The sequence below is a fragment of the Oreochromis niloticus genome, linkage group LG5 (genome assembly GCF_001858045.2).
Source record: "Oreochromis niloticus isolate F11D_XX linkage group LG5, O_niloticus_UMD_NMBU, whole genome shotgun sequence".
Taxonomy (NCBI): Eukaryota; Metazoa; Chordata; class Actinopteri; order Cichliformes; family Cichlidae; genus Oreochromis; species Oreochromis niloticus.
In genome coordinates this window covers 7054108-7070396 of record NC_031970.2, presented here as the reverse complement: position 1 = coordinate 7070396, position 16289 = coordinate 7054108, and the positions used below count along the sequence as shown (strand labels likewise).

The window sequence follows — 16289 nt, the reverse complement described above, 5'->3', positions numbered from 1 at the left end:
CACCCTACACCTTCACTTTCCTCTTCCTCTCTTGGCTTGCCCATTCAGCTCTGTCCCTTGTGAAGCCCCAATAGTTCTGGCCCTATTCCATGTTTCTTAGACCCCGATCAGCCCCCTTCCTATCCCTCTGTCATCTCATCTCCCTCTAAAACAGCCCAGCTGCTTTATTTATCTGTCACTATTTTACTGTTCAGAAATCATAACAGGAACTCTGGGGACTGGGATGCTGTACTTGGGATCTGTTCAGTGAATGAGTGGCACAGGAGGGTGAGGAGAGAGGAAATAAACTCTTTCAAAGACACAAACCACACGGAGAAACAAATGGGAAGAAAGGAAAATATGGAGAGAATAATTAAGGTGAGCACCAACTGTCTAAAGTCAAAAGATGCAGATGGCACTATTCACCCCAGACCCTGAGCTGATTACTAACTAACCTACCACTGACTCAAACCAGCCTTTCTAATTGCACGTGTTTCTCCCCTTTCCTTTTAAGTTTCCCTTCTTCTCTCTTCATATATCCTGTTCCAAGTGCCCGTCTCACTTGTCAGTCAAGGTCAGGAGGTCATCCTCATCTGATCGCATGTCAGAACAGATTAGAATCAGAGCTTTTGTGCCATGTCATATTTCATTATGCATTTGACTCATCTCACAGGTCAAGAGGTCGCTCTGATTTGATTGGATGACAGAAATGATATAATTTGTGTTTAACCCTAGGCTGTATGAGGCTCTGAGTGGTGTACTAATGCATTTTGCAAAGATGGGGCAGACCCTCTCCACAAGCGACTAATTTGAAGTGGCACGCCGCAGAGTTGAAGGAGAGCCAGCGCTATTGCACAACATGCTGAGGTTATAAGGGAGGCTTTATCAAATAACAAACACAACCTCCCTTGTACCTCTGTTTCTTTCTGTTTCTCATATGCTTTCTTTTTATCCTGCAAACGGATGGAAGTGCCGAGTAACTAACTGCCCTCTGAGGCCAATATTTTTTGTGGGGGTTGTTCCATATTAATTTGATCCAGTGAAAATGTGCTACTGACCTTCCTCGCTCTTGCTGTCTCTATTTCTTCTTCACTGTCAAAAAACACTTAATATTGACAAGTGAGATAACTAATGGAGAAGTACTGTCAACTATAAGAACCACATAATTGCTGCTGAACTTTCAATTGACACACAACAATAAAATCTTTCTTAAATAGCTGTCAAACATAATAAAAAAGAAAAGTGATGTTAGTTTCAAATTGACTTGTTTGCTGATATTTCTTCTGAAAATATCTGTATTTGCTGTTGGAAACACAGAAAGAGTTCAGGACCCTGTAGTAGTAATGACATGCAGATGCCATACAGTGAAAACTGTGATCTCCAGTAATGCGGTTGGAAAAAATAAACCATGGTTGCACAAGATAGCTCAGGTTTCCCAATAGTCATCTAGAGTGATTGTGATGCTGATGTTGATACTGCTGTGTGTGGGTGGAGAAGAGGGCTGGAGAGAGTGAGAGGAGAAAGGATGAACCGGAGAGGAAGAAGCAGAAAATAAAGGTGCATGGGGAAAGAGATGAATCCCACTTTTCAAATTAGAATCCCAAACAAACTTATTGTGTGACAGTGTGAATTTAGAATTACAATGTTACACTGACACACATACAGTATTATTTCCAGAGTCCCTCTGTCGCTTCATGTTGGGAGCAGCCATGTCTCGTAAACACCCGAGCCTTTTCAGCTTTTCTCATTGGCACACCACCGTCTGTTCAACAACACTTAACAACAGCCACTGGTATTGCTGAGTTACGACTACGCCGAAGATGCCGAGAGACTCGACAAGGCCCAAAACAGCAGCCAGTCAACTGTTTTTTAATTTTTAATGACTCTTCAGTTATCTACTTTTCTGCGCCCGCTGTCAAAAATCATTATTAGCATGTGGACAATAGTGCTACTGTGGCTGAATGACAAAACTAATTATTGTTATAGGAACAAGTAAATGGACAAAAAAAACCCCCAGCAGAATAAAGCATTGATGGATCCTTACAAACTGACTCTAACAATGTTCAAAATAACAAAGGGAGTGCTGATGGCACAGTCATCCAAACAAATGTGCATTATTCTCAGAATTGTTAGGATCTTGTCACCCACAAATAACTCTGCTGCTAACTCTACACCAGGAGAAGGGGGTGTAAAGAGCATGTGGCGGGTGAGAGTGCATATGGCATTTGTGTGTCCATGTGTGTGTCATTTCAGCTCTTAAACGCTTTTGTGAACATTTCTTAGGAATCCCCTTTTCAAAACAAAAACCTACTGTAAGAGATTGCACACTCTGTGTGAGTCCGGTGTCAGTGTGTTCTTAAGTGTCTTGCCTCGCTGGTTCAGAGTCAATGAGGCTGTGTATTGGAGGCTGGCACAGCTGGTGGGAGCAGGAGAATAACATCTGGACCGTCATACTCCTGGTGCCATTGTTAATAAGAGGCTGGTTGTGAATGGAGGAGAGTGGAGGAGACAGCTCTCCAGGGTCAATGAACCTTCCTGTCTCTCACTAGAGTTCTGTGCTGCAAGTCATACTTCATGTATCACCAAAGTGTCCACAAAAGGAGTTACATGTACACAAGAACATGTTAGCCTTAACTAGGCTGTGTGCCGGTCAGTCAGTCGATCCAGAAGACAGCTACCTGATTTTGGTGAGCTCCCAGATTTTCTCTAGCACAGCCTCGAGTCATTTGTTTTTATTTTTTTATTCTTTTGTTTCTTCAAGTACTAGATAAGAGAGATTACACCAACTGCTCGCCACTGGGCAGCCATCTTGAAACGCCTCTGGGCGCTTATTCTTTTTTGAAGCATTATCTTAATTTACTTTAATTTTAGTGGTTGCCAGGTAATAAAACTGAATTTTAAGAAATCCAATAGCTGACTTCACCCCAAAGTAAACTCTTAAAAAGCTTCTCTTCCCACCCTCAGTTATACTTCTACCACCACCTCTGCTATTAACAAACTCTCCCATAGGTTTCAATTCAGGATTCTACTGTATTCAATGTCTCTGATGATGGTTTTCATGTATCTTGACTCTGAAGTATACTTCGATAACTACAGGCTTTTAATCCATTAATATGCCATCAAGCAACAATTTTGCCAATTACATGACAAAATACACTAAGAGCAAACATTTAGACTTATCTAATAATTACTTTGCGAGTTACTGTATGCACTAAATTAACATGGTGCCTATCTTAGGTGTACCTGTGTCAGTGTTGTCCCTGGATCATTAATAACTAATGTTGGTCCAGGTCCAGCACTACAAGTTAGCAATCACATTGCTACTATATGATGTCATAGTTTTGTGTCATGAAAAAAACAAAAAACTGCTGATCTCCACTCAGAACTGGTCACGTGCAATATTGAACCTTGACCAACATTAAGTATGTTGATCCAAAAACAACATCAACACTGGGATATCAGCTCAAGCAACTATCATAAGCTTTATGCCTGTTTATTTATATTAATTAAACCTCAGGATATTAGCATAGTCACTCTTAGCAAGCTGTACTGTTAATGTGTGCAACCCCAAAGAGATGCTAACGTGAATACTAATTCTTGGTCATAAGTTGGCAACAAATTCAGATATAGAAGTTATTCTTTAAGTATTTTTGGTTCAGTGTTAACCCAGATTAGTACAGCGTTTCCAGTTCTCATTACATGCCACATGCTTTCACTATCAGTCTAATGCTATCGTGCTGACTAAACAAATCTTGCAACAAAATCAAGGGAAGCATCAAAGCTCCTCCCTTATGAAAAACACTCAAGTTAAAAAAAGCTTGCAGGACAGAATTTGAACATCAAGCCTATTGCTAGATTACAGCACATACTGTTCCATAAACATTGCACAAGACAAAACATAGGTTATGTTTAATCCTATCAGGTGTTAGGTTCTATATTCTGATGTGACGAAGTATTAACAGGAGCTAAAATGATATTAGTTGCTCACAGATCTTTGCAGGAGTTCATTAAATGTCTGCAGAGTCATAAAGTAAACTAAATCTAACATTCATGCATGAAGCACAATAACAGTAGCTTAATTATTTATGAATAAAGTTATGAATAGAGTCACAGTTTTACAGCTAAGTTGTTTATATACAACAGTCAGAGCTTGACCATAGCTGTCGGCAGCTACGGGTGTAGTGAACTGCATGTAATTAAGCTAATAGTTAAACTGTCAAATAAATTAATATTTTTATTTGTACTTAACTTCTGGGACTACCATGAGTTAAAAAAATAATGATTTGAATATTTATCTACAATACCCAACATGCCCAGTCCAACTTTCCTCTGTTAGTTTCTCTACATATTAGTCATTGTGTTTAGGAGTATTTGCCATAACCCAAGTTATCTGGGTTTTTGTTGAGTAATCAGTTTATATTTGAATGTGTCTCTCTTTTCAGAGTTTCTAATTTTCTTCTAATGTTCTTACGTGTCCAGTATCTCAGTGTTTCTCTGTTTTCTCCTTCCTCTATCTCATCCATGTCTTGGTGCTTTCTTTGTTAACCTGTCTTAGTGCATCCTTATTATTTGTCTTTTGGCTGTTTTACTTTGATAGCTATCGTGTGTCATGTTTTTGTATTTACTTCCTGTCTTTATCTTCCTTCCTTTGTAATTTCCCTCACTGAGAACAGTGAGTGTGGGGTGGTTAATTATGGCCCCAGTGCCATGCTCCCACCTGTGTCTGGTTGTCCAGTCAATCTGCTGTACATTTTTACAGAGAGGGTTAGATTGTGTGCTGGCTTTTGCGGTCTGTGTTTCCTATAACCCCATCCTACAGCACTACATAGAGGGATAAAACCAACTCACAAATACATTTAATATAAAACTATGAAAGCCTTTTTGCCTTAGGCTTTGTACCAACATTTTTGCTGTGCGCTGTTTAACCAGTTTAACAAGAGAAATTGTACCACCTCATTTCTACTTTCTCTAAGCACAGGAAATAAGTCAACATAGATCGATAGCAACTCTGGGCTTTTTTCATACCTTGAAGATATTGCATCAATAATTAACCAGGTATTTTGCTAATGAATTGTGGCTGAATGGTACATTTTCCTCTATAATAACCCATAACCTTTTTTCAGAGCCGTGAGGAAAAACCAATTCAAGGGAAACTTTACTAAAAAAACCTAAAAACCCCCCTGAATAAATACAAATAAAAAAACAGTTATGAAAAGGCTGACTAGACACTGCATTTCCCAATTTCTATTATACCCTAGCAAGAGTGAGTGTTTGTTCCTTATTGTTTTATCCAATGGAGTGAAAGGCCTGCAGAAACACATTAAAGTTAAAGCGCATTAGTTTCATCTGATCACCTAGGGCAACATGGGGACGGACAGCTTAGCAGAGCGAGGCCCTTATACAAATATACAGCTGTGAATTTATATATAATGCCATGTCAGATGAGTATTTCAAACAGAGAGCTTTTAAACAGGGCAAGAAAGAGAGAGGAGAGAGAGGTGGGGAGTTTCCAAATGACTGTAAAAAGGCCACGGGGACAGAGCTTTCCATCTTTCTGCTGCCGCGACAAATATGCCTGCACATCTTTTTGCTTTGTCTCCGCTCCCTGCTTCGTCAGCGAATGGCTATAGAAATATTTTGGCAGGCTGCTCTTTGTTTTCATTTTCACAAAAGATGCAGTGAGGGAGCGAAAGGGAGAAAGAGCGAGAGGGAGAGCTGCTGGGTAGGAAAGGTAAAGGGATGTTGTCAGAGGTTAGAGGGACATTTAAAAAGAAGGACAAGCACAAGGGTGTACATGGAGTATGAAGACAGGTTATTGGGAAGTGGAATGAAGGCAAAAAAAAAACAAAATTGAGGGATCGGGGGTGAAGAAAAGGGTGACCTAGAAGAACTAGTAGAGGATAGAGAGTCAATAGAAAGTAAACCAGGTGAGGTGGGATAAAAGAGGCAGCAGAAAAAGGGTTAGAGATATTGGGGTGATGGGTAGAGGGTAAAGCACAAAGTAGAGGAATCAATAGGAAGAGGAGGGGGCAGGTGGAAGTATAGTAGAGGAGGAGCCTGCCATTCTGGTACCCAACTCCAATCTAAACAGCAGGAGGAAGCTGTAAATCAGACTAATGCGACCAAGCTGTAATTCAGACCAGCAGTGCCAGGGCGCTAGTGCGGGGACCCCGAACGGCGGGAGTGTACAAAATGCTGCCGAGAGGCTTTAATCAGTGCAACGATCCAAAGATATGGTCTCCCCCAATCAGCGGGCTTCCTGTCAGTCACACACGACTGAACCGGACCAATCAGGCTCCACCAAGGTTCCAGACATGCTGGCTGGGCTTTGGGCTGCTGCCAAACAAGAGAATTATTCATCTAAACTGGAAAGGTGGAATGGGCCTTTAATTCAGAGCATAGAGGGAAGAGGTGATAGATTTGTCAAAGGTTGGACATAAAAGACTATGGGATCATGTTCTACAATGGCTCATCAGAAACATATGGTGGAAGATGAGAGACACAAGGGAGCTTTAGAGAAGGACTTAATCATATTCATAAGGGGGAGTTCCTGCAAGTTTAAGCACCAGAATATGTGACAGGCATATCTGTTCAGATCTGTTAACAAGAGCTCTTATGCCAATAAATCTCTCATTAAACACAAGATGAAAAAAAATAACACAAAAGCCCCATTATGAGTTTAATCTGACAACTTGTTTAATAAACATAATGATATTCACAGCTGCTGACTGTCCTAAAAAAAATCCCAGCCAAACAAAAATAAAAATATTTCCATCGATCTTTCTCTAGTTCTCCATGTCTAACATGTCTAACAGATCTGCTGTTGGCAGTCACCTCTCTAATTACAATTACAACACCCATGGGACTTCCATAATCCTTGCCAGCAATGAGCTACAAAATAGTAAGTGAGATGAGAAATTGCATCAAACTTACCGTGAAAACATCATTTGAACTCCGAACATGTAAAACAGGCAGACAAACTTTCAAATTGCTCGCTATCAGAAGCTGCCTTTTTATACCTGCTTTTCACTCAAAGGGGAAGGAGGGCAATGCATTAACTTAAAAGTGAGCGGAAAATGCAAATGTAGTCCACTTTATCATCAGGCATTCAAACAGACCCTTTCAACTCGACAGTCCATAATATTTCAGCTTTGATGATCAGGAAATGGCCGTGGCTCGATGGTAACACCGAGCTAGATTCTGCTCTGGTAGTGGTGTAGTAGTAGAACTAGAGTGACTGGCTGGGCTACACACACTGTGCATGTTAAAGCCACATGCAGCGTCTTGGCAGCAAAGACGCTACAGCAGCAGCCAATCAATAAAACCTTGTTACGCTAATTGCGAGATCATAATCTCCATTCCTACTTCTGCTGAATATCCAAACAGTCACTCCATTAGCCGAATTATTCCCCTGTGCAGTTTCTCCATCTCCACCCCTCCCCCTTCCATTTCCTCCTCGTGTTCTCTTTTCTGTGACATATTTCTCTCAAACAGCAGTTCTGCTAAATTAATTCATAAGTCAGGGAGAAAGACATCAAAAGAAAACATTGTCAAGGTAAAGTGCTGATGAAGTATATACTGTTTCTTTCACTTTGCTGTGGAGCTATGAGAAGGAATCTCTCACAGTGCATTATCTTTGATCGTGTCGCTTCGCACTGCTCTGTTTAGTTATAGCGAGAGGAATCTTACCTCAGGTGATCTGGTCTACTAAGACCTTCATGATACAAAAGCCTCTCTACTTAGGAGGTGCTCTAATCCTTGCCACTGTGGAGATTTTCTCAGTTCAAACCTCTGTGACAACACTAGGAAATACCAGAGCTTCTTCTCGTTGGTTACTCTTTTCTACAATGATGCCAGGACAATGGCCAGTGGCCACAGGGGCAGACAAAGAGCTTGTTGATGCTAAGACCAGGGTCCACGACCTTGTCATTGAATCACTAACACTTTGTCACTCTGCTTGGGGGGGAAAAGAAAGTCTACAGAGAACTAAGGAGGGTCAGACAGCGATGCTCATGGGAACATCGATATGACAATGGCACTGACCCCATTTCCTTGTGACTCATCACTAGAACGTACCCATCTAAGCACTGAACAGTCTGATAAGGTTGCGTTGCCAGATTTACTCACCAGCGCCCTGTGAATGACCTATATGAATGTGCAAGATGTATAGAAAATTAATTCATATAGGTAAGCCACGTTAAATAGAGCAATTACATGGTGAAACCGAAGTGAGAGAAAGCCGAGCACTGAAAAACACACTCTTCACACAGTTTCGAGGCAGAACTGCTGACCCAAATGCATTTAAATGCAACGGGGGTAGAGACTGAAAAAGAGAAACAGTGAGCAAAAGAGCAAAAGAGGGGGAGTCAGAGAAAATGGGTGAAAGATAAGTTGAGGGAGATAATAAAGCAGCAACCACAGAAAAGTCAGCTTTAGGCAGTATGATTAGTTTAAGTTCGAGATAGAACATACTGAGAATAGCAGAGCACACTGCTGTATACCGCACCCAACTGTTCTGTAAGAATAACACTAATTAATAAATGATAAGTCTTGTTTTACCTAAACACTTGCAAACAGCACGAGCGTTAATGCCGTTACTTCTGAAGAACATGAAGCATATACTAGCAGGTATAGAATCATATTTTTTATGCCGTATTAGTGCAAGAAATGATTGCACTTTATCAAAACATGCTTTGATAATGTCAATCAAACTGCGGCTTTGTTCCAAATTTAGTGACCAAACACTGATAACAGAAAGCATGCATGGATAAAAAAAATCCCTTTATCGGTGCTTATGATGTCGTTGATGTGAAATGCATGATGAAAATAAACTACCGAATGGTAGTTTGAGAACATTACTTGTACCACAAAGACGGTGTAATGTAAGAATAAGCAGGATGGGTTAGAGAAATGCATGATTATTCAAATTCACAAAGATTTAAGATGTTCAGTGAACCGTCTCAACAAAGGTGCCCTCAACCTTTATTTAAAAAATCTGCTTGGATTAAAAATGTAGCCCAGCTAAAGAGGTGCAGATCAGTGATTTTTGGATTTTCCCATCTCTATGTTTTGTTGTCAGAGTGTGTGTCCACCCCTTAGGCCTCCCTGATTCTAGCTGTCAGAGGGAACGAGAGGCTAAACTTGGTGAAGCGGAGAATAGAGCAAGGCACATGTCAAATGTGAGGGGATCTTGAGTAAACAAAGTATAACACAGAGCAAAGCAAAATCGTCTCTCATCCTATCACCGTCTTTCACGCTATTTCCCTCTGTCTCTTTCTCTCCTGCTTCCCTGTTTTCTACCTATCTGCCGCTCACTCTTGTCTTCTCTAACAAACCGCAATGCTTCACCCACCCATCAGTAACTGGTGCTGATGTCTAATCAGTCAATCAGCACTACAGTAAAGCCACATGTGCTGTATGAAATTAACTGATAAAAGCAGTGGTTAGCATTTTTTTTTAGAAAGCCAAGTATCTGCATGACAAATCTGTCAAATGACAGCACTGTCCCACTTAAAATGACTTTGTGACAGTCCTATTAGTCTGAGCCTTCTCAATAAACTTTACATGTGTAGAAAAGACAACGCAAGCAGCTCTGTGTCCTACTCTGGGCCATAAGCCAAACCTTAACAAACCAAAGCATTAAGAAATTTAGCAAAAAAGCAAATGCAACTGAAACACAGAACTACTGTAGCCTACGGGTTGGTTTTAATAATTGCAATTGACAGGGACAAATTCCCTGCTCCCCTGTGTATGTCAGATGGGCTTATTCCCAAACTCCACAAATCCCCCTGTCCAAACACAACCATATGGTCTCCCAGTTGTTCATGACCAGCTGTGCTACAGTGTATCTGGCAGGGTTGCCATGTGCTATAGAAGAGCAGCGACTGGCCCATTCTAACTTAATAAATTCTTTGTAATGAAGCCAAAACATTTCTTTATGTCGGCTTTTGCCAAAATTGTGTGCAAAGAGAATGACTGAATATCAGGAATATAGGTAAGTAAAACTGTACGATGACTCTGTCACTTTACAGTAAGGTCAATGCTCTTTTTATGGGAAATTTGCATATTTTCATTGGTTTAGCTTCTATGGTTTCTGTGTACTTAGCAGAAATCTAATCATCATAGGTTAGTACTGTGAGGAATTGCTAACCCAGTGCCTGGGTTTCCCTTGCCTACTGCACTATAAACCTAGCAGCAGTGTTCAGCTTCAATTTATAAAAGACAAGAACACATGTTTTATGTTATATATTATAAAGTAACCAATCATACATTTAATAAACATCATGTCTTATATTTCAAGAATATAGTTCTTTAAAAAAAATTGCCTACAGTGCTTAATTTTAAAACAGGCGTTTGAATAAGCACATTAAGTAGTCTATAAATTTCATTGTCAAGTACATATGCAAAAATGTTGCATTTATTACTACATTACCAATTTTACTGTTAATTGCTCTTTGAACGATTGTGACATCATTTTATTTGTTTGTATGCGACATATAGAATATAGCATGTCCTGTGTGGCATCTGTGAGTCTAAAAAAGAACAAAATATCTTTAGTCCACTTGCTTTCAGCTGATGTCACATAAGTGTGTGGTTCCTTTCAGTAACAGCGACTTGTTGTACATCTCAACAAGAGTTGACAACAGTGAAAGAAAAATGGCTTTAAGACTATTTGAAATGATCCTGAGGATGTGATATAACAAGAGGGAAAAAACAGAGCAGGTATTCCATTATTAGAAATTTGGACTCACCTGGTTTGGCGCGAGGAACTCGTGATTGTTTTCGTTCATGTACATGTTGTCACCATCAAACTGTAGTACAGAGACACAGGGAGTGTGAGAGAGAGAGAGAGAGATGAGAAAACAGTGAGGCAGAGGCCAACAGATCACAAAAGGGATAAAAAAAAAGAAATTCTGTCAGTCAGTGCCGATACAGAAAGAGTGTAACACTGCAGCCTAATGACTGGAATAGACCTCGATGCTCCGGTGAATGTCAGTAATTACAGTTCATTAGAGACTTGTATAATTAGGCCCTGTCAAAGCTTGTGTAACTCACACTCTTCCTCTTAGCTTGCCTACAGCCTGAGTGTGTGTTTGTAAGTGTTATGCACACCTAACTGCCATTATTCTCCGTGTGTCATGAAGCAACAAAGGCACAACAGAGTAATAATCGCAACTGCAGCCACCGATGTCTAGTTAGTCGGCTACCCAGTTGGTTCAGTCAGTCATTCTTGCACATTCATATCTACTATAGAAAGGTTCTTTTCATTTTCTTTCCAATCGCTCTAGAACGAAACGGTCTGTTGGTTGGTCAGTGAGTCCACCACTTTTAAATAGTTTAACATTTATGGGACATATTTTCATAAAATGAAGTAAAAATATCTAATATCCGGGGATTGTCCCTTTGGAGAGTTTTGCTCTACCACCATCATTAGATGTTTTTTTTTTTTTTACTTAATGACATTGCCATCATCAACTACTGCATGTATTTAATGCAAATTAACAAATGTTGATTTGTGTTAAATTAACATTTGCATTTAGTGCAGCATCAGTCATCTATGTCTTTCTCAACATTAGCCTGCTAGTACTGCCATTATTAGTATGTTGTTTTGCAAGCCTCTGAGGCTCTGTAGGTGCTGATTTGTAAGCATGAAAGGTTAATCAAAGGCAGCACTGATGGCAGTAAATAACCTTTGTAAGTCAGCTATTACGTAGTATTAATCAAGAAACTGATCTACTGTGCTATAATGTCTGCTTGAACAAGTACAGGAGTTTCTAGTTTAAATGTTTACAAAGACAAGCATTAAAAAATTAGTTCTGTTAAGATCACACTCTGTTAAAATGAGACAAGTTTTTCACATGGAATTACATTTAAAAAACAAAAAGATGTAGATACCATGACATTACCTATTGGTTTTGTAGACCTTAGGCTTTAGCACTATGATCACTGCCATCTATGTGCTTTTTAGAGCCAGAATTCACTACGTCAGGACAAGAGACTCGAGTGCTACCCAAGCTGCATCATTAGAATATATGTGTGAGATGCACAGGTCTGCTAATTAATTGCAAGTCCATCCATCCATATTCTGCTTATCTAATTCAGTCTGGCGATTAGGCTGGAACCTACCCCAGCTGTCATGGGGCAAGAGGCAGCGTGCAACCTTGACAGGTCGCCAATCTACTGCACAGCTAAAACAGAGAAACAAACAACCATTTACACCTAAGTCCAATGAATCTAACATCCATGTCTTTGGACTGTGGGAGAACATGTAAACTTCACCTAGAAAGGCCCCAGCCGGCCAATGGATTCAAACCCAGGACTTACTTGATAACAGGTGATAGTGTTAACCACCACAGCCTTAATTCAAATTAATATAAATATAAAAAGAGAATATGGAACAAAACTTGTATAGTCTGTTTGCACAACTAACCACACTGTCTAACCACACAGTCAGAAAAATTCAGATCATTGCATTAAAACTGTCTAAAAGGCACCGACATCACAAACAAGGTCACTTACGTTTTCTGCTGTTAAACTTGTTATTTAACCATTTTCGCAGTTTCAGTCTGTGGGGACTGACCTGCTTTGGGAACCAGCCTCAAGTGGACATTTTAAGAAGTACACTTTTTGGCACTTCTGCATACTTGCAAATTTTTCAGACCCACAAGTTGCTGATTGTCTTTGTTTATATTGCTCATTATATTTGCAAATAAAAAATCATAAATGTAAAGCAAAAACATCATCAAATTTATCAAATTATGATATAATACCAGCCTGTCACTTAATACACTAATAACCCAAAACAACAAGAAAAACATGACAAAAAACATCCCAAGCCAACATTTTTACCAACCCTGTCACCTATTTAGTAATACACACAAAGAGAACAGCCTTTAGCTTGTTTTGCACTTTGCTAGTGAAATCAGGACAGGACAGCCCAGCGATTTCATAGCTCAGAAATACCAAGCTAAAGAAGCCTAAAGGGGAGGCATAGGCTAGAGAAAAGGTGACAGTTTGAGGTTATGGAGAGGCGATGAGAACGACAAGGGTGTATCCTGGAGCTAATGGGGAAGGGGATAGCGATCTTGTGCAAGTAGGAGGCCAAGTAGGGAACACACTGTAGGTATTTGGGGGGGGGGTTGAGAGAGATACATTTAAAAAAAGCACAGGGAGCATGAATGACACTGACATAAAGGAGGAGAGGAGAAGGGCTGTAGCCGCAGTAGTGGCGACAGAAGCCTGTGGTTGTTCTGGCTGTAGAGTGATTAACACTGGGGTCACAGCCAGAGGCCGCAGCTTGAAAGACACAGGCATATAAACATGCACACACATTCACACACACGCACGCTCACTCACACTCTCCCAGAGGCCTTCCCTCCCTCTCTGTCTGACACTATTTGGCACCAACCATTTATGAGAAAACAAAACACACCTCAAGACAGCTCGTAGTGGCTGAGATGAATTACTGTTGCTACTGTAAGGTCAAATAACGTGACTGGTTTGTGCCTACAGTGAGTCAGAGTGGGAGGGTGTTTCTCAAGCTCTGGCATGGTGACTGAAAATGGACCCAGGTCTTATTGTAGCAATTTTTCACCACATGCAAGTGTTGCAGGGACCAATTTATGCTAATCACTTGTTCTTTTTAGCAATTCTGGGATTTTTTTTTTTCTTAACATTCCAATATTTCCATTTAAGTTATACTCAGATTCAACTCCAGCACAGTTTTCATTAACATTTATTTCCATCTTCATACATAACACATTGAGGGCAACAAATAAACCAAAGTACAAAGGCAATTCCTTGCAACATTATTCAATTCGAAGCCCCAGTTGCATTTCCATGTTATCATTCAGCCTCTGATGGAACTGTTACTTCTAGTGCAATAATTTCTGCCTGATAGCACTATTAGTTTGCAGAAGGAACAATCATTGTATTCTGCAATGAAAATACAATCACTTTCTTGCTCTTGGAGAATGATTTTACATGCTGTCCTACTCACATTGTGCTAGATGTCATGGTGTCTTAGAATAGTTTATTTTCACACCTGCAAACCAGATCTCAATGAGCAAAACAGGGTAAGTGCAAAACAATTATATCAAATGTCAAAGGAGCAAACTGAGGTCTGCAACTGTGCTCTTGCTACACAATGGGAGGAGTCTCCAAGGGCAGAGCTGTTAAAATAATAAACACCATCTAAAATCAGAGGAAAAGGTAAAAATAATCATTTCCTGGTACTGTGAGGTTAACAACTGGTGGGTGTACTGTACATACAGTTTTTACAAACCTCGGTTGTCATGCTGTGCTGATTTTTATTTAATGCTCTCACTCTAATCTGGAGTGCGTCAAAAGGAATGATTTTACCTTTTGTGAAATGAAATTACTCCCTTTCTTGCCTAGACATAGATGAAACCATCAATACCATTCTCCTGTCTCGACACCAAATTGATGATAATAATTAAAAAAAACAGGCAGTTAGATTCACTTGGCTGAGGAACCAGCTCATCTGAGTAAAGACCTTTAAAAAAGGGTTAGAAAATCTACCAGTTAACACATTATCTCATTACATTTTATTTGTTTAGAAAGAAGTAAGAACAAGAAGTTTTAGCAGCAATTGTTTTTTGAGACGAGACTGTGTCCTGTCTTTATGCTAAGCTAAGCTAACCAGCCGCTCTTGCGTACCTTTTCTTTTGTTTTATTAAAGGCCAAACTCAATTCTAATCTTTCTGAATGAGCTTTGTTCAGCCAAGCACCTAGCTGAAGTGTACTTGACTAAGACTCTGAAGGCCTAATTTGATGCTTATCTCTAACCACTGACCTCTGACTGTTAGCCTCCAAGATAACTGACCACTGAGATTCATTTCCTCATTTCAAACAGAGAGAAGACAGACAAGGGCTCTGACGTTAGAGTAGGTGATGCTAAAAAACACGTAATTCATTATAATAAAGGCCTTTGGCAAACATTTAATCTACTAAAGTAATCAGGAAATTAGGGATGAAAATAAAGGAAAAATAAGTTGAAAAGTATACCAAATCTTGACTTTGTATAATCTGACTCTTAATTCAAAGATGTTTTCCCAGAAGTCATAATGTGTTCTATGTGAACATAGAAGCAGCAGATATATGAGGAAAAAGGGAGGTTTGTAAGAGAACAGCATGCATGTCGTGTCTCTCTGTGTTTGCTTTCCTGTGGCTTCGAGGTCATTAATCATAGCGGTCAAATCTACAGCAAAACAATTGAGCAAACGAAAACACAGACAGAGAGAGAGGGGTTGAAGGGAGGAGGAAAAACAGGGCGAAGGTGGGAGAGGTAGAAAGCTACAGGGAGACAGAAGGGGAGAAATTTTTGAAAAGATTGAGGCTTGAGAAAGAAAAGGGACAAGTTAGGCCTGTAGAACTGATGCAGCTGACACCAGTTTCTTGTTTGCATAGCAGAAATGCAAATAGAGAGCGAGGGAGAGAATGGGAGGGAGAAAATAAAGTGGGAGAGATGCTATAAATAACTTTGTGTTTGCGTAAAGCCAAACCAATGTCAGTTTGATGCAGGAAGTGCACCACAGTTGTAGAGGTTATAGAACAGTTGACTGAAATGCAGCATATCAGAAACTGAGTTTTGCAAAGCCTTCAAACATAGGTTCACACCTTTAGTTTAATCTAGTTTCATCCATTCATTAAATAATATTTTTATATGGGATAAATGAGATTTAGGATCTTTTTTTACCTTTAAATAACACTGGATTAGTTTTTTAATGGATAGTAGATACAGTAATCTTCTGTAAGGAATACATTTCTTGCCTTCATTCATTATGTTCGATGCAATGAATGCAAATGGATAATGAACTTTCACAGTATCAGGTCTCGGTCATATTTCAGGTTTATACATAGCATCTAATTTTTATTTTATAATAGATATATAAATCTGTATTAATGTACTTTAAATATTTCCGTTTTTGGTTTAGATAAGCATAGATTATATTGAGGATGGAAGTAAAACATCACGTTTTCATGTAGCACTGGGAAGCAGATGGAGGAGTATGAACTGAGATTATTCTAATTCATAGACAAGAAACTCATAAATATTTGTATTTTTCACCACAATCACTGGCCAAAAACAACTGCATTGTCGTATCATTTGTACCCAATGGTTAAATGTCACAAACATTTTTTTTAATGTTTACAGATCTTAAAAAAGGTCAACAAGTTTTATGCTAAAATTCAACTAAATCAAATCAATAATGAACAAATAAGAACTCGACAGAGCTTGACAGATATAGGGCTGATTTTAAGACCTATATTCATACCGATACTTGGTG

General features: G+C 39.5%; 1 protein-coding gene across 5 annotated transcripts in view; it reads right to left on the bottom strand.

Annotated features, from left to right (window-relative positions):
* tox2 (TOX high mobility group box family member 2) overlaps positions 1-16289 on the bottom strand; it is a 103976-nt gene that overhangs the window by 31809 nt on the left and 55878 nt on the right. For all 5 annotated transcript variants that reach the window (XM_013264642.3, XM_019359332.2, XM_013264643.3 and 2 more), the window contains exon 3: positions 10731-10790. In XM_013264642.3, coding sequence (XP_013120096.2) covers positions 10731-10790 — 60 coding nt within the window. The remainder of the gene's footprint in view (positions 1-10730; positions 10791-16289) is intronic.